General features: G+C 41.6%; 1 protein-coding gene across 3 annotated transcripts in view; it reads right to left on the bottom strand.

Moving 5' to 3' along the window:
• Positions 1-22992, bottom strand: part of TFDP1 (transcription factor Dp-1) — a 98948-nt gene extending 75956 nt beyond the window's left edge. Inside the window, exons 1-4 of one of the 3 annotated variants that reach the window (XM_089693541.1) lie at positions 22355-22992; positions 20963-21058; positions 18552-18629; positions 365-431 (exon numbers count right to left, since the gene is read on the bottom strand). In XM_089693541.1, the coding sequence (XP_089549667.1) occupies positions 365-431; positions 18552-18563 (79 nt within the window). In that variant the 5' untranslated portion in view covers positions 18564-18629; positions 20963-21058; positions 22355-22992. The remainder of the gene's footprint in view (positions 1-364; positions 432-18551; positions 18630-20962; positions 21059-22354) is intronic. The other 2 variants (XR_016315440.1, XM_089693540.1) reach the window with 2 other exon arrangements.
• Positions 22993-23976: the final 984 nt, after the last annotated feature.

A 23976-nucleotide genomic window follows, 5' to 3' on the forward strand; every position in this document is an offset into this window, starting at 1 on the left:
GCCTTATGCTGGATGAGTTGTCTTTTGTGGCTATTGAATATAAATGTTGAAAGTTTTCGTGCCTGAAGTGCGCCATAAAGGTGTAAATATGCTGTTCATTCTTGCACATTATGGAAAAAGCAACAGTGACAGCCAACCCTCTTACTTAGCTTTAAAGTCCAACAACATGTAGTTTTATAAGTTGCATGGAAATCTCTACGCATTATATGTAAACATAAACAGCTCATCCATATTGCTTACCAGGTTTACATTTTCACTGAGGAAAGTCAGGGAATGTCACAATACTTTTCAAGTCACAGAATAACAATCTGGTGGTGCAGGTAAAGCTTACAGCAAGAAATCAAACAAAAATGTTGTAATTTACCTTTTGCTGGGCTGAGATTCTGATCAACAAATACTTTGAGCTCTCCATTTGCTTCAATTAAACCAGCCTGAAAAAAAATAAAATTATATACAAATGAAAAATCAAATATCTATGCATAACTAGTTAAACAAATGCAGAACCACAAAAACAATCTGCAGCACAATGAAACCACGTAATTTGCAGTCACACACGTGAGTTAGAGAAACCAAGGCAGTTGAAATAGCTAAAATCTAAACATCCAATAATGCTTGACCTTACTTTGCATTGCCAGAAACTGTCCAAATTTGTGGGACATAGCAGCAGTAACTTAAAAAAAAAAAAATCAAAAAACTTCAATTTAATGCTGTATATAGCATGTAAAAGTCAGCTTCCTCAATTATATTTAACACATTGTTATGAACAAGGTTGAAGTCTGATGGAGGAACAGTGCCCCTCAGTGGGCAAATTTTAACAAAGTCTGCTTAATCACACAAAATTACCCTTTAGAGCAAAATTAAAAACAAACTATTTTGTGATTTTTAACGGATATATATTTTAAATTTAAGAGCATTTTAGGGTTAAAAAATAATCCACCACAAGTGGTAAAGACTCAAGGTATACCATAGTCATTTTACTCCCACATCAATAAACTTACACTGATAACATACAGAAAACTGTAGCTATAATTTTAAAGGGGTTTCCTGGGAATTATTTTAAGGGTTTCTCTGCAGGAGGAAAGTAGTAAAAGGCTAGATTTACCCTTTTCAGATTAAGGGGAATTGAAAACTGGCACACATTTAAAAGAGATCCAGTTTCTAAAATGAATATATTGCTATGCAATTCTGATTTCAGATTTCCCATAGACACAGGGCAGTCCCACCCCCCACCAAACACCAGGAACAGGGGAGATAAGAGATTAAGACAGGCGACGGGCACAGTGCCGAACCAAGAAAGGACTTCGGTAAGTATGGAATAACAAGTGGTAAAACATTTTTATCTTAATGCACAGAACGCATTAAAAGCAAAAAAAAAAAAAATGTTTTAACTCTAGGCTTATTAGTTTATTAATTTGACACATTTCCATCCTCTGCACATTCATTTTGGTGCATATACAAATGTTAATGTGGTTCTGAAGGCAAAATGTTTTCTACATTAATGTATTAATTGCAATAAATATGAACAAAGCTGTTAGACATCATTTATCCTTTGTACACTGTGTGCACAATTAGGCAAGTGAACAATTTGACCAAGTCATCATTTTTATGCATATTGTCCAACTCCAAGCTGTATAAACTTGAATGCTTATTGGATTTAAGCATATCAGGTGATGCATATTTGTGTAATGAGGGAGGGTGTGGCCTAAGGAGATCAACATCTTATATCAAAGTGTGCATAATTAGGCAGCTTCTTTCGTTCAGCCAAAATAGGCCAAAAAAGATTAAACCGACTCTGAAAAGTCAAAAATTGTAAAAAGTCTTTCAGAGGGAGGCAGCACTTTTGAAATAGCCAAGATACTGCGGTGTGATCACAGAAACATCCAACGTTTTGTTACAAATGGTCAACAGGGTTGCAAGAAACGTATTGAGGAAAAAAATAAATAAATAAAAAAGGACGCAAATTAACTGCCAAAGATTTGAGAAGAATCAAAACGTGAAGGTACCAGGAACCCATAATCCTCCAGTGTTGTCATATTCCAGAACTGCAACCTACCTGGAGTGCCCAAAAGTACAAGGTGTTCAGTGCTCAGAGACATGGCCAAGGTAAGGAAGGCTGAAACCCGATCACCACTGAACAAGACCAGTAAGTTGAAATGTCAAGACTGTGCCAAGAAATACTTGAAGACAGATTTTTCAAAGGTTTTATGGGCTGATGAGATGAGAGTGACTCTTGACAGACCAGAAGGATGGGCCTGTGGCTGGATTAGTAACGGGCACAGAGCTTGACTTCGAATCAGACATCAGCAAGATGGAGGTGGGGTACTGGTATGGGCTGGTATTAGTAAAGAGAGCTAGTTGGACCTTTTTATGTGAAATCAACTCCCAAACCTACGGCCAGTTTTTAGAAGACAGTTCCTTCAAGCAGTATTATAGGAAAAAGTTTGTGTCTTTCAAGGCCATGATATTTATGCAGGACAATGCTCCATCGCATGCATCAAAGCACTCCACTTCGTGACAAGCCAGTAAAGGCCTTAAAAAGTGTTCCTAAGCCCAGGACCCTGCATGCACTATCTGGTCTCCCACAGTACACAGAACATGGAAATGCAATTATTTTAGTAAAACTGCTAAATACCTTTTCTCATCAGCAGTTAGAGCAGTCTTGTGACTTCTATCAGTGTTCAGCAGAGCACTGGGTAAAGCTTGTAGGAGTTCTCTAAGAAGATGTAGAACCCAAGACCTCTGTCTGGACAGTGCCGATTGGCCCTGTGCTGATCACATGCACTCTCCCAAGAAAAAAAAAACCTCTCTAGCAATACACACCAAACTGAGGATGTGCAGTGTCTCCACAGACATTTCTTATCAGGAGATAAGAGGGAGACACTGGAAGAAAGGGAAGATCAGACATCCTGTTTACACAATGCATAGGATTAACCCCTTAGGTTCCACAGCGATAACAACAAGAATGCGTTACTGTAAATACGGACTGATTTTATGGCTGCGGATTTAGTAACACTTTAAAGATGAAAGAATATTGACATGGCCCCTTTCCTCATCAGACTAAAACCCTATTGAGAACTTGTGGACCCGTCTTAAAAAACGGGACATTTACGGTGAAGGAAAACAGTACACCGCTGAACAGTGTCTGGGAGACTTTGGTTGCTACTGCACACCAGATCAAGGAACTGACAAACTCCATGAATGGAAAAGCTTATGACTGTTACTGAAAAGAAGGGTGGCTATATTGGTCACTGATTTTTGTTTCAAATGTCAGAAATGTTTATTTGTAAATTTTGAGTGGTTTATTAATTTAACTTTAATAGATGAAAAACAAGTGAGATGGAAATTTTTCATTTAGTTGCCTAATAATTCTTCACACTAATAGCTGCCCAATAATTGTGTACACATAGATATTCTCCAAAGAAAGCCAAAACCTAACTTTTACTTTCTTAAATATTCAGGTTTGAGATTTAAATAACATTTTGGACTAACAGAGCACTGTAGTTTTTCAATAATGAAATTGATCCTCCAAAATACAACTTGCCTAATAATTGTGCACACAGTGTATGTTCCAATACTTTTTCAATAAAGCACTTTGGTACCAGAAATATGAACAAAGTACATCTCTCTATAGTGTGTACTCGTATCCATCCAGAGAACCAAGTGTCATTATATATGCACACACATACACAGTATTGCCTAATTTGGTTACGGCCCTGGTATGGTTCCGGGTGACATCGGGTTATCATGGGAACTATCAATAGCCGCTATTTGAACAGGATGAACGCTCAAGGGTGTGGAGAGAGTGACAGAGACAGCTGACAGAGTCTTCTTGGATGCCTAGCACAGGACGGGATGGGACCAGTCAGTGCAAGCGTGCACTTCAGGTGAAAGCCACAACCAGCAGTGTCCCCACCAGGTGCCGCATTCATATTGGGATATTGTGGAATTTTGTGCCCTTCATCTGTGGTGCACCAGGGTAGTGCACCAGTCTTGTAAATGTGATTTTATTAGTATTTTAATAAACTCAGTTTTATACTGGACACACTATGTTAGTTTATCTTTTTACATACAAATATCAGTGGACCACCTGAACCAGAGAACAGTGCAACCCGCCGGGAGGAAATTCCCCATAACGCAGGGAAATAAAAGGGTAAAAGGAGCATTTAGAACGAACTCACAGTAGGTCTAGTCATTAAGGTGAGAGGCGGAAGTTGGTGCTGTCTCACAAGGCGGTGAGATTATTATATTATTATACAGGATTTATATAGCACAGCGCTTTACAATATAAGGGAGACAGTACAATTACACTACATTTCAGTACAGAAGGAATGTGAGGGCCCTGCTCGTGGAGCTTACAATCTAAAGAGATCACATCTGTCTGTTTCTGCACTTGGATGGGACTGGCATATTGTATGGAAACTCAGAAGGACTTGATACATATGAGGACTATTATAACCTTTTTGTGGTGCTGTCCTGTGTTTCATTGTTAATTGATAGCATGCCAAGCTGGGACGTTCCACATAGGCACCTGAAGAACTGAATCATGGGCTAGACCAAAAGTGCTTTCATAGTACTGCATTACCATGTGCACATGCGATCCCCATATGTTGGTGTGCCAATGAGAAACAAATGGCACCACTGATGCACAAAAGTGAGAATTCTGCCTAATGGGGGCACAGCCAGCAAAAAAATTCTATGCAAAGAAAAAAAAAAAAAAATTTAAGCTGCATTCACACGATCACAATCGTGAACAAATGTTCCTGCTCCTGATTCAGGTTGAGCAATTTGCATGTGATTTCGTGTGTCCCATATAGGGCAGCCCATTTACTTCAAGGGCTGTCCTATGTGCGTTTGTCACCCAAAAAGAAGCCTGTGCTCCTTTTCAGGTAACAGGAGTGCCATTATAAAAAATGCATCATGCAGCAATTGTCACACGATTAAGAATCGCAGGCAAATTGTGGCAATTCTGCCCGCGATACCAAATCTCGAAGTGTGAATGAATCCTTAAACTCAATGCAGACTTTGTGATGATTTGCTGCAAGCTTAGTGATGTCAGGGCCATTAAGAAACACTCCTCATCTAACTCAATTCAAACAACTGTACAAGGAGGTATCAACCAGTGGTACTCTAGGGCAAAATGACCTGGAACAAGAAAAAGCAGAACTGCAGCCAAAACAAAAGATAAATTGAATAAAATCATTAAAAGATAAAATATTAAATCCAGCCCTTTATGCAACATTTACCTTCAACCCAGAGATTTCTCAGCAGTATATTTTTCTGCCACTAGATGTCCCTCATTACCAGCATCATTCATTCCACTTCCTCAAGCCCAGCTTATCCAAGACCCATCCCCCCAGACTGTGACTGGACAGTGAAAGGAGAAGCAGCACATTAAGCTCATCTCTATCGATTTGTTCCCTCCTATCATCATGCTTCTTTTCACCACCTGAACTAATTGGCTCCTTCCTCTCAAACTCCAGCCCAGCCGGACAGGGACTGCGAGATGCTGATACCAGGTCAAATTCAGGTACCTACACTGATTTCTTTTAATAAATAAATTTAGATTAATTTGTGCCCCCTATATTTGCCTAGAGTTCAGCCTAAAATCCCAGGGTCCTAGGAAAGGCATCCTGGTCACGAAAGCTTTTGTCAGTCTCCATGTCAAAGAAATCTTAAACATTGCATGCTCCTCCACATTACATATGGTTGCAGTATAACAATGATGGTTACACATAATGGAAGCAATTTAAACCAACTTTCAATCACAAAAACAATCACACACAGGGGTAGGACAAAAATATGTTGTCACTTTCACACCAGCAAATCATGCAGTTCTTCCGTATTTCGCGCTGAAAGCAAAAGTGATGTAACATTCTTTTGCTTCCGTAGTGCGATGAGACACCTAGCTAACAGGTGTGAAGCCTCATTTCCATCATTCACTGTGTGCTGCTAGTAATACAGAGCCATGCCAGAGCTTAATGAGCTTCAAAAAGGGCAAATTGTTGGTGCCGCTTAGCTGGTGGTGCCTCTCTGACTGAAGTTGCCAATTTGCCGTGTCGCAAGGTACAGTATCTAAGGTTATGATGACACACAGTTTCTAGGAAAAAGTCATCCCGTAAGCATAAGCGTGGTCGACATGGTCAACTGATCGAAAAAGACAAAAAGGACATTACACAGGATTGCGACCTGGAATATGAGAACAACTGCTGCAAAAGTGACTGTAGAGCTCAATTTCAGTTTTCCAATGACAACTGTCCACAAAAACTGTGCAGAGGGAACTCTATAAGCAGAACTTTCACAGGTGAGCTGCAATTGCCAAACCACTAGTGACCGATATTAAAACTCAAAAGAGAAGAGTGGTGCAACACCCATAAATTGTGGACTATTGATCATTAGAAGACTGTAATATGGTCCGATGAATCGAGCTTCACACTGTTTCCAGCCACTGGACGTATAAGTGTGGCAAACACTAACCCAAGCTTATGATCAGAATTGTCTTGTGCCAACGGTAAAGCATGGTGGCAGCGCAATCATGATTTGGGCAGCCATATCTAGGTATTCTGCAGGCCCCATCATCAGTTTGCCAGTGGCTGTGTACAAGTTTTGGCTGACCATATGCACCCCATGGTGCAGACGGCGCCATTTACAAAGACAATAATGCTCTGATTCACGCAGCTGGTGTCAAATCGTGGTTTGACAAGCATGCAGACAATGTCTAGCACCTTTCCTAGGCACTGCAGTCGCAGGACCTCAATATCAAAAAGCCACTATGGTCAATTTTGGAGAACATTGTTCGGGCTCATCTTCCAACTCCGGCAACTCTACAGGAACTGTAACGATTTTAGCATGAAGAGTGCTATCAATTTTCATTATCCACCGTCCAAGACTTACATTTGTCAATTCCCGGAATTCAGGCCACCTTGGATGCCAAAAGGCAATTCAACAGCATATTAGGTAACAATTTAGTTGAAACACAAATGATGCAGCGCTACTACCATAAAAATTCTTCACACATAAATGAATAAGTGAAACAGTGCAAAATTAGTGACACAAATAACAAACACACAATATTAAATAGTGCCAAAAAACTCATAAATCACATGTGTGTCAATATGAGGTCCTAAAGGGACCAAATAACATAAATGGTGCCCCAAGTAATCCAATGGGATCCAATAGTGCTCCAAATCAAACAAGTCACAACAGGACTCAATATGCTAAAAAAACCTCCCACCGGAACTAAAAATCAGTTCCCACCATATAACACAACACACGTGCATCCCAATAAACGCATAAACTAAGAACTGATCATGCAAACAAACATGAATAAATATATAAAGTCCCGTGAGGTGTAAAACACCTGACAATATACAAAAAAACCATATATAAAGTCCACAGCAATTCTTGAAGAAAGAAAGAAAAAAAAAATGCTGATAAATGTGCAGAGATATCCAAAAATGGCTGAATTGCCTGCTCACCTCCCTCTTGCGACCCGCACAGGGTCAGAAGGCCTTCAGGATCACTAACACATGGACCCTTAATAGCAGGTAATCCTCCACAGCTCTCCAAACTGACCTCCCCTCATGTACAGATTCAAGCACAGGCTCACAGGGCAGCAGATCTCCTCTTCAGACACATAAAGATGGCTGCAGCCACTTGATCCCTCAGGAAATATAAGTGAATGCTTGCATAGTGTAAAACTATTTATTCACCAAAGTATCACATATTGAATATGCTCACATTTAAAATCATCTTGTACATCACATGTAAATCAAACCTCAGATCAGATGTACTTGCATGGGTGTCCAATGTAAATAAAGAAGGCGTCCGACCGGAAGTGCGTCACCGCCAACGCGTATAGTCACGCTTAACACGTGACTTCATCAGGGCTTCATTGATTAACAATTTAGTTGTTTTACCTGGTGTTTCCATAATTTTGTCCAACCCCTGTACATTAACAGAACCCACCACCTACAAAATCTACTAAAACCATGAAATGGTTTAAATTAAGCTGATCAAACATGTTAAAATTTGATTGTACAATTTTACAACTACCAAACTATGTATTGCAAGGGCTTGTCTGATTGGACACAACTAGGACGAGATTGTTTAGGTAGGCCCCCACATTACAAAGTTTTGATAAATCTAAAGGAGACTGCACAGAAATTGTACAACCCAGATTAGAATGCGTGTTAACCTCCCTCCATTTTATTAAATGTAGTCAATTGAAAGCTTGTTGAAAGTACTTAATGTCCGAGTGGAGATTGGTAACTTTCCCTACCATCATTATTGTACCCTTAGAACTTAAAACTGGCCATACACACAAATTCTCCAAAATGCCCCATTGACAGAATTCAATCACACTTCTACCGAGCAGGGACGGTCACGCGCTAATAAAAGAATTCAGTGAATGTATGGCTAGCTTATTATAAAACACTTTAATCTACTGTGATTTCCTTACAGTCTAAAAAATGGCCACGTTAACCACTTGCTGTCCAACCTTTAGCAGATTTACTGCTACAGGGCGGACATTCCGTACAAACTCACGTATATAAATGTGATTTTGCACTTCTGCCACTGGGGATGTGCGCGCATGCCATCGGAGCGCTGCTTGCAGAAGTCGATCAACAGGTGCCAGTCAATGGATGAGCAATGGAGACTGACAGAACACAGCTCTGCCTATGTAAACAAAGCAGAGCTGTGTTACGTCAATGGTGATCTACTAGATTTTATTCAGGGAATAAAGTCTAGCAGATTGCCTAGTAAAAACAGTACACAGTGCACACAAAAACACTGGCTAGACACACAATTAACCCTATGATCGCCCTAGATTTAACCCCTTCCCAGCCTGTATCAATACAGTAACAGTATATTTTTAGCACTGATAACTGTATTAGTGTCACTGGTTCCCACAAAGTGTCTGACTGTCTGCCGCAATATCACAGTCCCGCTATAAGTCACTAATCACCGCCGTTATTCGTATATTAAGCAAAAAAAAAATTTCAGTATACAGCAGGTAAAATAGGTATTGAACACATTTTTCTAGGTATATATATTTCTAAAGGTGCTATTGACATGACATTACACCACGTCAGTAACAACCCATGCAATCCATACATACAATGAAACCAAAACAAGTAAGTTCTGAAATTAGGTTATGTGTAATAAAATGGAATGACAGAGAAAAAGTATTGAAACCATGAAGAAAGGGAGGCGCAAAGAGACATGGAAAACCAAAACACAGGCTGAAATTAATTAGAAAGTAATCCTGCTCCTTGTCAGTGCAAATTAACCACATCACAACCGCCCTATAGCAGATACACTTCTACAGGGCAGCAGGGGTGCGCAAAATCACGTATATATACACACATGATTTTGTATTTCTGGGTACGGGGCGAGCGCCCTACCCGCCATTCGCAGCCATCAATCACCGAGTCCCGGCCGATGATTACCCGCCGGTAGGCACTGATATGTGGCATGGATAAGCACTGACAGCTGGCACTGCTGGGGCTACACTGATCAGTGCACATGTCCCCTCCGAGGAATGCCAATGACCAGCTCTGCTTTCCTCTTGAGCTGTCAGTGTGACAGCTCGTGAGGAGAGAAATGCAGATAACCGGCATTTCCCTATTTACATGCGATCAGCTGTAATTGGACACATCTGATCACATGACCGAGCTGACATCTTCGGCTCTTTCCGTGGATCGGTGATCTGCTGTGTCCAAGGGAAACAGCGCACCGCCAATCTCTGCACTGCGCCAAAAAAAAAAAAAAAAAAACCCTGAATGAATCAATGTCATTCAGGTAAAATGCTTGCTTATAGCAAAGTAATTCTTTGCTATAAGCAAATTGTGTAAAAAAAAAAAAAAAATACTGATCACTTCCCCAAAGTAGTACAATGTTACTATGGTAACATTGTACTACTTTGGACATAGTGAAATATGAAATAACATTTTTAAAAAATAAGAAAAAAATGTAATAAAAAATGTAAAATTAAAAAAAATATATATATATTTTTTTTTTTTTTTCTCACACTGTCACCAGTCAGTGTCCCTGATCACCACCATGCCAGTTATATGATGACTCTGTACTGCACTGGTGACAGTATGTAAAAAAAAAAAAAAAATCTTTTTTTTTTTTCATTTTCCGAAAAATTATGACAAAATAAATACAACTTCAAAAAATGAAGTATGTCAGACTGTCTATTTTGAAAAAAGGGGTCATTTGGGGGATATCTGTACTGTTCTGACATTCTTGGACCTCAAGAAATTAGATTGGCTGTCAGTACTTCAGGATTGATCAACATTCAGATATATCCCATAGTTTGTGAACTCTATAACTTTCCTACAAACTAAAAAATACATCCTAATTTGGGTTATTTTCACCAAAGACATGTAGCAGAATACATCTTGGCCTAAATTTATGAAGAACAATTATTTATTTGCAAACTTTTATAACAGAAACAAAGAAAAACTTTTTTTTTCTTCAAAATTTTTTTTTTTTTTTGTTAATTTAGCAAAAAATAAAAACCCCAGCGGTGATTAAATACCACCAAAAGAAAGCTCTAGTTGTGTGAAGAAAATTATAAAATTTTAGTTGGGTACAATGTTGTATGACCGTGCAATTGTCATTCAAAGTGAGAGCGCTGAAACCTAAAAACTGGCCTGGGCAGGAAGGTGTAAAATTGCCCGGTATTGAATTGGTTAATAACAAAAAAGTAAAAAAAAAAATTGTTCTCTCAAAATTGTTGGTCCTAGTTTTTTTATAGCGCAAAAAAAAAAAAAAAAAACCCACGCACAGGTGATCAAATACCACCGAAAGAAAACTCAATTCGTGGTAAAAAAAAAAAAAAAAGGACGTAAAGTTAATTTGGGTACAGCGTTGCATGACCGCGCAATTGTCAGTTAAAATAACCAATTACCAGCCAGGACCTGGTGCTTGACAGCCACGGCTGTGAATGGTGGCGCGGGTAGGGCGTGCGCCCCCTACCCAGAAATGAAAAATCATGTATATATACACCACACGTGATTTTGCGCACCTGTGCCACCCTGTAGCAGTATATCTGGGAAGCAGTTAATATCAATTGTTTCAGTCTCAACTATTAGTCTATAAAAAGGCCAAGGTGTCACATAAGGAACATCTCATGATGGGTAAAAGCAAAGAGCTTTCTCAAGACCTTTGCAACCTTATTGTTGCAAAACATACTGATGGGCATTGGTTACAGAAGGATTCCAAACTTCTGAATGTGCTAGTGAGCACTGTTGGGGTCATAATCCAGAAGTGGAACGAACATTATTTCACCATAAACCACCCATGACCAGGTGCTCCTTGCAAGATTTCTGACAGAGGAGTGAAATTATCAGAAGAGTTGTCCAAGAGATAAGGACTACTTGTGGAGAGCTTCAGAAAGACCTGGAATTAGCAGGTACAACTGTTTCAAAGAAAACAATAAGTAATGCACTCAACTGCTATAACCTGTATGCACATTCACCATGCAAGACTCCAATGCTAAAGAAAAAGCATGGTGAAGCTCATTTAAAGTTTGCTGCACAACATTTAGACAGGCTTGTGAAAAACTGGGAGAATATAGTGTGGTCAGATGAGACCAAAATGTAACTCTTTGGATGCCATAACACACACCATGTTCGGAGGTCAAATGTCACTACACATCACCCAAACACACTATACCAACCGTGAAGTTTGGAGGTGGGAACATCATAGTATAGAGCTGTTATCAGCATACAGTACTGGCAACCTTCATGTCATTAAAGGAAGGATGAATGGAAAAATGTACCAATACATTCTTGATAAAAATCTGCTGCCATCTACCAGGATGATGAAGATGAAGCATGGGTGGACATCTCAGCAAGACAATGATCCCAAAAACAAAGCCAAGAAAACTCTCGATTGGTTTCAAAGAAAGAAAATAAAGCTGCTATAATGGCCCAGCCAATCACCTGACTTGAATCCAATAGAAAAAAATCAATGGAAAGAACTAAAGATCAGAGTTCATAGAAGAGGCCCATGGAACCTTCAAGATTTGAAGACTGGTTATGTGGAAGAATGGGCCAAATCACACCTGAGCAATGCATGCAACTAGTTTCTCCATACAGGAGAAATCTTGAAGCTGTCGTTGCCAAGAAAGGATTTTGTACCAAAGTATTAAATAAATTTTAGTTCGTTTGTTAAATACTTTTTCCCATTCTATTACACATAATTTCATTTCTAAACTTATTTGTTTTGGTTTCTTTGTATGTATGGATTGCATGGGTTGTTACTGACGTGGTGAAAATTGCATCTTAATTGCACCTTTAAAAATATATGTACAGAGAAAAATGGTGAATTGTCCAATACTTATTTCACCCGCTTTGTGTGTACAAAAATGTAAACCTACCCATACTGAGAAAGCGCACCCTGCGAGTTCCCAAACACCACAAAGCTATCTGCAAATCGGGAGCTTTCCGATCATGTGGCCACTGTGACAGCCAATCACATGATTATTATAAACCCCATCCTGCCTCCTAGCATCACAAACCCCTTAAAGGGCCAGGAAGCATCGGTGTCAATGTTTTCAGCCAGTCCTTTTAGACCAAGCTATTTATAAACATAAGATTATTTTTTTTTACTAAATGTGGGTAGCATTAGATGTTGAATACTAGCCATTTAACTAAAGGAATAATGTGGGTTCTATGAATCAAGCTCACAAACTTTTTTCTGTTTTGTATTTAATTTAAAGTAGAACCACAGAATTTGTTTTTTTCATTTTGGATAGAGTAAGGGAGAGCTATAACCCCTGTTAGTTTTGTGTCCCATTAGGGAGATTTCCCTTCACTTTCTGTCCCATAGCCAAAACAAGGAGAGGAAACCCCTGCAAATTAAGGGAATCTCTTGGGGTCCCCCAGGTCACCAGAAACAGTTTTCCCATTGGAAGATTTCCCCACTATTACTTTTCTGGGGACAACCCAACATTTTAATTTAATGTTCAATAATAACACAGGAAAAAAGTGGGTGAATGAAACAACCTACCAGCAACAGATTTTGTGTTTTCCAATACAAAACAAAAGTTAAAAACAGGTTGAAAGTGAACGACCCAGTCAGCCACTTAAATCTAAAAAAAACATTAAACAATAAGATGCGAGGCCAGCTTTATTTTTGTCAAATGACTGGACAAATATTTAACTGCTTCTCGACCGCCCTATAGCAGATATACTGCTACAGGGTGGCACGGGTGCACAAAATCACATATATATATATATATATATATATATATATATATATATATATACACACACACACACACGATTTTGCATTTTCGGGTAGGGTGCGCACAGCCATTTGTGGCAGTCAATCACCCGGTCCTGGGTGATTACCGAGGATCTCCGACGGGGAGGAGAGCTGTTTTGTTTACTAACAGTTTTCCTCCTTGTCAGCTCAGGCACACTGCTTTGGATGGCTGTGCATGGCACAGCCATCCAAAGCAATGTGCTTAGTGATGTAAACATACACTGCCCTCCAGTAAAACACTCCCTGCACACAGTTAACCCCTTCCTGCCCAGTGCCATTAGTATAGTTTGTGTTTTTTTTCTTATTTGCTTTTGAACAAAAAGTAGAACATATTTTTTCTTCAAAAACTGTGTAATTTATACAATAAAAACCCCAAATACCACCAAAAGAAAACAATTTGTATGTAAAAAAAAAAAAAAAAAAAAAAAAAAAGAAAAGAAGAAGATTGAGCAGGAAAGTTTTTATTTCAGTAGAAACATGCTAGGTCTCTTCTGCAATAAAACAAAATGATCTGTTTGCAATCTTCACAGCTCAGCGTTCATTCTTGGCATGGTGCCAATGTGCAGGGATAAATGACTCCTGTGCAAAAGCGCAAAATAACATCCCCACCAGACAGTCAAGAGGCAGAACACCTGGCACCCAGAAGAAGCTCTGGAAGAAGATTTCAGCAGTCAGTGATTATTCAGCAGACTTAAGTTCCACTGAAATATGACTGCATGACTATGAATTGCAATATTCGTTTGCATTTGACTATTACAGCTATATGGCACAAAAACAATGCAAAATGCAGGTGCAGAATCGGAAAAATGTTGGGCAGCTTTGCTATTGTACATACCAGTGTTTGGTGGGTGGGTATGTAGCTTTGAATTTTTGACAGGAAAAACGTGCTAAGATTTGCCTGGTTTTTAATACATAAAAAAATCTTATTACTACAAGCAGAGCCATACAAAGCAGTGTGCATACAGTGGAAAACAGACAGCATACTGTGTAACAGCAGTTAACCCTTTGATCGCCCCAGATGTTAACCCCTTCCTGCCCGGTGCCATTAGTACAGTGTCAGTGCTTTTTATTAGCACTGATCACTGTATTGGTGTCACTGGGAATGTCAGTGACACCAGTTCCCCCCAGTGTCAGAATGCACGTCGCAGTCCCACTATAAGTCACTGAATGCCGCCATTACTAGTTTTTTTTAAAGAATGCTCCACGATGCTCCGACGGCGTGAGTCGGCTCCTCCTTATGCGTTACGTGCCACGCACATCAGAGAAAGAACCGATCGGTTCTGGAGCATCGTGGAGCTCCGGCGGCCATTTCTCTATAGGGACGGTTAGTCCGATGCTCGTTTTTAATGATTTTCACTTTCCTGGATGCATCTTTTATATTCAATCAATAAATTGTTGTTTAAACCTACTTCACTATGAGCATCCTTCTGTATTTGACCCCTGGTGGGGAGTATTATTTCCTTTAGACACCTAGTATCCTGAGTATCCAGAGAGGGAGCCTCCTGTCTGACCCTGTGAGAGCTGCACCCACCCATCCCTTAAGGGGAACTCTGAACATCCCTGGAATAACTAAAGTCCCTGGACCCTTGCCATCCTAAGAGGGAGCCTGTTCCACCTTTTGACCCAGATGACCACTTATTGACACCAGGATTATTACACAATACACTTTATTAGTGCACTTCCGGTGAGTGCACATTTCTCTTAGTAATACAGGACATCTACACCGGTTTCAAATTGTGGGACTTTTCCTCCAGTATATTAGCTATCACAGATCTGATTATTTGAACGCATTTATATTTACTTTATTATTTAGACATTTTTACTAGCGCTGCACTGTTTTTTTTTTTGTTTATAGCGCAAAAAATAAACCGCTCAGACGATCAAAGCTCTTTTTGTGGGGGGAAAAAAAAAAGGACAAATTTCACTTGGGTGCAGCGTTGCATGACCACGAAACTGTCAATGACAGAAACGCAGCACCGTAACAAAAAATGGCCTGGTCAAGAAGGGGGGGGGGGGGGCAAGTGGTTAACCCCACAACCCTTTCCCTACAAAAATGACTAAACTAAAGCAGTATTAACCCCAAAAGCAAATAATTGTTTTGCCGCTTACCAATTCTTAGATGTGATGGCTGTATTAGTTTCCTTTTTAGGCTCTCTTTCTTCTATTTTCATCTAGTGATTCAGCCAGTAAGTCTGTTTTTTAAGAAGATCAAGCTCTCCAGCAGAATGTATTAGTTTACGTAGATGAGAATGTACTGCTGATTTTGTTAATTCAGCTTTTATATATTCATGTAAAACCTATATCCCAAAAGGAGAAAGACTAATTTGCTGTAACCGATTATAAAGTGTTAGCTGGAGTTTGGATTCAATTTGTTATTGCGTTCAAATCTGCTAATACATTTAACCCTCCCCCCAGATGGACAATACTACTGTCTGTTGTGTCATGGCTCATTCCTCTAGAGTGGTGTCTCATTAACACTGGAGGTGTGTTACTGGTCAGATCATCAAGTGAAACAGAGGGGGAAAAAAAAAAAAAAAAACAACTTATGCAGCCACCACATCTGATTGGTAAGCTGAAATACACTGCATTTTTGGTTTTGGGTTTAATACCGCTAATATCTTTAACACTTGGTATTTAGAACTACACTGCTCAAAAAAATTAAAGGAACACTTTGAAAACACATCAGATCTCAATGGGGAAAAATATCATGCTGGATATCTATACTGACATGGACTGGGAAATGTGTTAGGAACATAAGGATGCTGCATCGTTTCATGGAAATGAAAATGAACAACCTACAGAGGACTGAATTCAAAGACACCCTGAAAATCAGAGTGAAAAAATGATACAGCAGGCAAGTCCATTTTGCTGAAATTTCATTGCTGCAACTCAGAATGGTACTCAGTTTTTATGGCCCCACGTGCTTGTACATATGCCTGACAACATCAGAGCATGCTCCTAATGATAACAGATGCTGTCCTGGGGTATTTCCTCCCAGATCTGGACCAGGGCATCACTGAGCTCCTGGACAGTCTGTGGTGCAACCTGGCGGCGTCGGATGGACCGAAACATATCCCAGAAGTTTCTATTGGATTTAGGTCAGGCGAGCGTGGGGGCCATTCAAAAGGTATCAATTCCTTCATCCTCCAAGAACTGCATGCATACTTTAGCCACATGAGGACGGCATTGTCGTGCACCAAGAGGAACCCAGAACCCACTGCACCAGCGTAGGGTCTGACTATAGGTCCAAGGATTTCATCCCAATACCTAATGGCAGTCAGGATGCCATTGTCTAGCCCAGCAATGGGCAAACTACGGCCCGGCGGACCTTTTAATCCGGCCCGCGGAGCGCGATACATTGGCTGTCAGGATGTGTGTAGGCGGGGCAGCGTGACGAACGTGAGGGGAGCTAGGCTCCTCTCACAGTCCGCCCTGAAGACCGGAACGGCGCGGGAACACGGCGAGAGGAACGCGCGGAGCAAAGGTAAGTGAATTGACACAGGGGGGACTTGGCTTACTACTTGGGGGGGGGGGGGGAATAGTACTATGGGGGATGAAATACTATATGAGGGATGAATTAATATGGGGAATGAATTACTATATGGGGGATGAATTACTATGCTTACTATGGGGGAATATTACTATACTTACTATGGATGACACATACACATCATTCATCTACTCTTGGTCCGGCCCCCGGGTCCAATATATGAACCCATTGCGGCCCTCAAGTCAAAAAGTTTGCCCACCCCTAGTCTAGCCTGTGTGTCCCTCCATGGATATGCCTCTTCAGACCATCACTGACCCACCACCAAAACGGTCATGCTGAATGATGTCACAGGTAGCATAACGTTCTCCACGGCTTCTCCAGACCCCTTTCACGTCTGTCACACGTGCGGAGGGTGAGCCTGTTCTCACCTCTGAAAGGCACTGGGTGCCAGTGGTGGACCTGCCAATTCCGGTGTTCAATAGCAAATGCCAATTGAGCTCTACGGTGCTGGGCAGTGAGCACAGGGCCCACTAGAGGATGTCGGGCCCTCAGGCTACCCTCATGAAGTCTGTTTCTGATTGTTTGGTCAGAGACATTCACACCTGTGGCCTGCTGGAGGTCTTAATTTGTAGGGCTCTGGCAGTACTCTCCCTGTTCTTCCTTGCACAAAGGAGCATATACTGGACCTGCTGATGGGTTAACCTTCTTCGGCCCTGTCCAGCTCTCGTAGAGTAAATGCCTGTCTTCTGGAAACTCCTCCATGCTCTTGGGACTGTGCTGGGAGACACAGCAAACATTCTGGCAATGGAACGTATTGATGAGCCATCCTGGAGGAGTTGGACTGCCTGTGCAACCTCTCTAAGTATCACCTCATGCTAGCAGTAGAGACAGTGCCCCTAGCCAAATGCAAAACTAGTGTACAGTCGTAAAAAATAAGTATGGAAAAAAAATGTAAGTGCCCTCCACCTGTAAAACCATTACTGTTTTTTGGGTGTAGTCTCATTGTTTCCCATCTAGTCCACCTGTTAATTTTATTAACACCAAAGCAGCTGAAAATGATTAACAACCTCTGCTAATTAACTGAACAGATCAATATCCCAGGAATTTGACTTGTTGCTATACTCTGATTAAAAATGGTTCCTTGAATTCTTTTGAGCAGTGTATATTTTGATAGAAATGTCCTACACTCGAGTATTATATTTTTCAAACATACAAGCCAGTCATAATACCTGCAGAACTAGAGAGAGTAAACAACTTTTTAATAGCCATATTTCTATAACAAGCTTCAGATAGTAATGCTTCAGCTCAGTAGACAGTCACATCATTGTAAAAGAGAAGTTAAAGTGGAACTTCACTCTCAATCATCGCAGTAGTAAATAGATATGAAAATATATCATATTTACTTGTTTTAGAGTGTATTTTACATTTCTTGTGTTACTTCCTGGTTTTCATGCCTAGGCATATGATGTCCTACATCCCAGGAGTCTTCAGGAGGGAAAAGGGGGTTCTTTCGATTAAACACACTCTCCTGCATGAATACCTGAGCTAAGAAGAGATGGATTCTACGAAATAAAAGGTACATGAATCATTTGCCCTTACTCAAGATGACCACGGCCACAAATGCTAGGGTTTTTTTTAATAAAATGATTTCTTAGCAAAATAAAAGCATGGAGACACACGTTTGCTTTGAATATTAAAAATAAATTGTGCTTTTGGTTTGTGGTGCTCAAATACAGTGTAGTTCCACTTTAAGTAATGTAATCACATTGTTTTAACTCACATCTTTTGCCATGATACCAGATAGCTGAAATTGAATGAACAGGGCCCAACAAGCAGGAACGCCACCAAGGTGAATGCTCTGTTAAAAAAAAAAAATATTCTTAAATAAGATCACACAAAAAGGGGGTGCAAAATCTTTCTAACCTAACATTTACATTGATATTGATAAGAACACTGCTGAAGCAATTTATCTTTCTTCACATATACAGAGAAATTATAAAATAGTTATAAAAAAACAATATACGTATAAGGAAACCAACCCTTTAGTGCTGATTCACACATGTGCAGTGCGGAGTGAAGCTCAGGTATCACAGCTAATTGATACAGTAGTCGCTCTGCGGGTCAGGTTTACAGTCCTGGCCAAATGTTTTGAGAATGAAACAAAATTGTTTTCACAAAGTCTGCTGCCTCAGTTTTAATGATGGCAATTTGCATATATCCCAGAATGTTCTGGAGAGTGATCAGATGAATTGCAAAGCCCCTCTTTGCTATGAAAATTAACTAAATTTAAAAAAATAAATTTCCACTGCATTTCTGCCACAGAAGGACCTGCTGACATGTCAGTGATTCTCTCGTTAAGTGTCCAGTTGACAGGTGTCAGTGTTGATGAGGACAAGGCTGGAGATCACCCTGTCATGCTGATCTAGTTAGAACAAACTGGAAGATTTAAAATGAGGGTGGTGCTTGAAATCATTGTTCTTCCTTTGTTAACCATGGTTACCTGCAAGGAAGCACATGCAGTCCTCATTATTTTGCACAAAGGATTCACAGGCAAGGATATTGCTGATACTAAGACTGCACCTAAATCAACCATTTATCGGATCATCAAGAACTTCCAAGGAGAGAGATTCGTTTGTTATTAAGAAGGCTTCAGGTCGCCCAAGAATGTCCAGCAAGTGCAAAGACCGTCTCCTAAAAGTGATTCAGCTGCAGGATCAGGCAGGAATGGCAGCAGGTAAGTGTGAGTGCATCTGCACACACAGTGAGGTGAAGACTTTTGGAGGATGGCCTGGTGTCAAGGAGGGCAGCAAAGAAGCAACTTCTCTCCAAAACATCAGGGACAGACTGATATTCTGCAAAAGGTACAGGGATTGGACTGCTGAGGACTGGGGTAAAGTCATTTTCTCTGATGAATCCCTTTTCCAATTGTTTGGGGCATCCATAAAAATCCTTGTCCGAAGAAAAGGTGAGCACTACCATCAGTCCTGTGTCATGCCAACAGTAAAGCATCCTGAGACCATTCATGTGTGGGGTTGCTTCTCAGCCAAGGGAGTGGGCTCACTCACAATTTTGCCTAAGAACGCAGCCATGAATAAAGAATGGTACAAAAACATTATCTGAGATCAACTTCTCCCAACCATCCAAGAACACTTTGGCGATGCCTTTCCCAGCAGATGGAGCACCTTGCCATAAGACAAAAGTGATAATTAAGAGGCTTGGGAACAAACCATCGAAATGTTGGGTCCATCACCAGGAAACTCCCCAGACCCTAATCCCATTGAGAACTTGTGGTCAATCCTCAAGAGGCATGCGAGGGGAAAAAACAAAAAAAACACAAACTCCAAGCATTGATGATGCAATAATGGGCTGCCATCAGGCAGGATGTGGCCCAGAAGTTGATTGTCAGCATGCCAGAGGTCTTGCAAAATAAGGATCAACACTACAAATATTGAAACATAATGTAATTGTAAATAAAAGGCTTTGACACTTATGAAATGCTTGTAATTATACTTCAGTATACCATAGTAACATCTGACAAAAAGATCTAAAAAGAGTGAAGCAGCAGACTTTGTGAAAATTAATATTTGTGTCATTCTCTAAACTTTTGGCCAGGGCTGTATATCAGGTTCAGGACAGGATTAGATCAGGTTCAAGTCAGGATTTTATCCAGTTCACAACTGACGATGTGCGCAATAGGAATGGTTCCCATAGAAGTCAATAGACTAATCTGCACCTGAACTGGACCACGCTTCTCAGAAATCGGACAGGCCTCATTCAATCCACACTGCTAGTGCACCGGACACACGTGAACAGGCACCATAGGACGCAATGGTATTTCATGTCATGCGGACTGGATGCAGTTCAAACTGCATCCAATCCGCATATATGTGATCTGGCACTGAAACATTTAGCATAAACGTAAACAGTGTAAGTTGCACTACAAGTAGAGACAGAATTACAATGATGTTAAGACAAATTACAAAGTTAAGGCAAATTAAAAACAACATTTTTGAGACTAGTGATACAATATGAAAGGTGTTCAAAAATACATTACGTAAAAAATCTACATAACATGCATATGAATACAATTGAAAATATGAAAGCAGTGCATGGCCCAAAATGCAGCACGCTCAGCGACGCAGGCAGCATTCATCTGTGGTATATTCCAAGTTGTTATATTTTGCTCCTTACTCAGACAGTACTTCCTTGTTCATTCAACAACTGTGGTGGCCTTTGACAGATATTATGAAAGCTGTATCCTCTGTTCTTAGGTCCCTTGTTGACAATCTAAACGTCACAAAAGCAGAGGAAAACCTTGAGAGGCCTTAGAAAAAGCCACACAATAGTACCTGGCATATGCACCAGAGACGAATGAGAAATGAGTTTATGATTGCAATCTCGAAAAATGTGAAAGGTTTAGGCAGTAAGACGAGTCTTATTCATTTGATACTAGGGATATGACGCTAAAAGATAACATCTATTAGATTGTAAGCTCTTATGAGTAGGGCCCTCTTAATCCTCTTGTTTTGATTGTATTGTAGCTGTACTGTCTCCCTTTATATTGTAAAGCACTGCGCAAACTGTTAGCACTAATAATAATCTTGGCATTCACAAAGTTATAGCCTGGCATGATCTTACACCCCACTTCATATGCAGCCTTTAGGTGCCCCTGGGGGGGGGGGGTGTCACGCCAGGTCAGAGGGGTTGTATATGTTTCTCTCCCCTCCCTTCTACCTCCAAAATAAGCCGAAAAGCATATGAAGACCTTGTAGGAAAGGATCATGCATGTACCTGGGAGGGAGGACAGTGTCTAATGGAAAAATACAACGCACATGTGCAGCAGCCAGCCATGCACACAGGAGGGGGGGGGGGGGGGAAGAGAGATGAGCTTCAAATCCTATCCGACCCCATGCAAGCCTTCTCAATCCCCTGCAGATGTGTCCTGATGTTATTCTGGGATAAGGGCACCCTCCTCTCCAGAAAAAGGAAGGAGAGGCCTAAGAAGTAAAGCCAAGTGGAAACTAAGCAAAGCAAGGCTTCACAGCCAGCAGGCCCTAAACTGTGGCAGCCATACAGTGTGCATAAACAGGACTGTCATGAGCAATTGTAAAGACCAGGGGCAAGTAAGACCTGAAATTCGAGGCACAGCTGGCCCTATAGATGATCAGATCTGCTTGCTGCAGCTGATCCAGGCTTATATATGATCAGATCAGTGATCACAGGAAATGGAGTGGGGGTATAGCAGGTAAATCATGGCAGGGCAGCAGAATCCTGTCCCCCCAGTCATATAACAAGAGGCAAGCTTGACATGACAAGGCCTAGAGAACACAAGTGTGAGTAGGTGTAAGCAGGCAGCCATTTTCCCCAGTAATCAGAGCCCGCCAGCTGTCCGGTGCCATGCTGTGTCCCTGCTCAGGCCTGTACGGCACACACAGGAGCTGTCATTATCCAGCAGGCCCCATCATAAACAGGGAGCTGTGGAGGGCCCTGGCCTACCCCCTCCACCCACAGGAGCTCCAGCCGGGTGGAGTAAACAAAAGGCCCCGGATTTGTAGGGCGCCTTCCTCCGTTCAGGCCACCAACCTCCTCCTCCAGCTCGTCCTGTGCGGCTGCGGTGTGTCCACACTTCCGTCAGCACTGCGGCTTCATGTGAGGGGGGACGGGAAGGCGAGGAAGGCCAGGCGAGAGGCTCGTCAACAGCACTGCATAAGGGGGCTTCCCCAGCAGGAATGCGGGCTGTCACGGGGTGCGAGGGGCAGGAGCAGGCAGGGCCAGGCTCCGGGGGTGCAGCATCGTCGATGGCGGGAGCTCGCCCACTTCTTATCGCACCGTCAGGGCTAATCCCCGAATCTCCCGGTGTCTGTCGCACCTCTCCAGCTCGTGACCAACCCCTCGCCGCCTGTGGCTGCCGCGACCCCTGCACGCGGTGTCCGCGCACACTGCCGCGAGAAGGCGCGCGAGGCTTGGATTGGCGGGGGTGCGCGGTTCTCCGGCCGCTCGTCCCGCGTCCTAGCACCGTCAGTCCCAGGCCCCTCTCCTCTTCCTCCCCTCGCTGTATCCTCCCTTCCCGTCACCTCAAACAAAAAACCGAGCTTGGCGGCGTCTGGACGACCCGCGCGCTCATTGGCTGCCAGCTGTTTCGCGTCAGGCAGCGTGGCTCCGCCCCACGCCGGCTCCGGTGGCCAATTCTCCATTCTGTTTGGGTGGAATCGTAGGGAGTTGTGACGACATGGCCAGGTCTGAGGCCCCCGGCTGCTGATTGGCAATGAGCCACATCAGTGAAAGGGCTCGAGGCGTGGCTAAGGAAACTCGTGCACGAATGTTTGACGTAACCAACCGCCTGTATTATTTACCTGGATGTGCTTGCAGGGAACCTCTTCCAGGCTGCAGGGGGTGGAATGGATGCTTGTGTAGTTTACCTTGCCTTCCCCAAGTGCAGCATTTGTATTATACACGTCCTCTTATTGTATGCTGAATGTGGAAACCATTGACAAGAATTTACTGACACTGGAGCAGCTGTACACACAAACCAATCAGCTCACACCATTTATTTTTGAGATACACGCATTATTTTAACTGACAATTGCGCACTCACACAGCACTGCACCCAAATACATTGCATGATGGTAAAAAAAAAAAAACTTCAGCCTATACAACCCCTATGGTCGCAGTGGTTTAAAGCTGAATTACAGAAATTCAGCAACTTTGCAAAAAGTGCAGGCACACTATGAGTTAAGTCCTAATAGGTGCATATCATCTTCAGGACTTCTCTTTATTAATTAAATGTGCCATGTTTATTGCACTCCCTATACGCTCAGGCTGCAAGAAAAGCATCTATAGCCTTCCCTTCTGCTGCCCATTCATAGGAACCTTTGTATTTTGTGAATGAGTTCACATGATACAAAGGCTTCTGTGAATGGACATAAAGAGGAGAGGCAGGCATAGCAGTTCCAGTGACTGTTCTTGAAGGAACTGAGACCACAGTGAGCTACAACTAAACTCCAGAAGTTATCTTCCTGGAGCAGAATAAACCTGTCAGATGTGAATACTAGAGATAAGTCTACGAGGTGGCAGGCCCCTCATTAGACTCATAGTATGCTTGCAGTTTTTACAAAGTAGCTGAACTCCTGGAATTCAGCTATAAAGTGGTTCTAAGGTGGAGGTGTATTTAAAGAAAAAAAAAATCCTAACACTGTACATAGTTC

Source organism: Staurois parvus, unplaced genomic scaffold (genome assembly GCF_062004578.1).
Source record: "Staurois parvus isolate SC_StPar_1 unplaced genomic scaffold, SC_StPar_1.0 ptg000634l, whole genome shotgun sequence".
NCBI lineage: Eukaryota > Metazoa > Chordata > Amphibia > Anura > Ranidae > Staurois > Staurois parvus.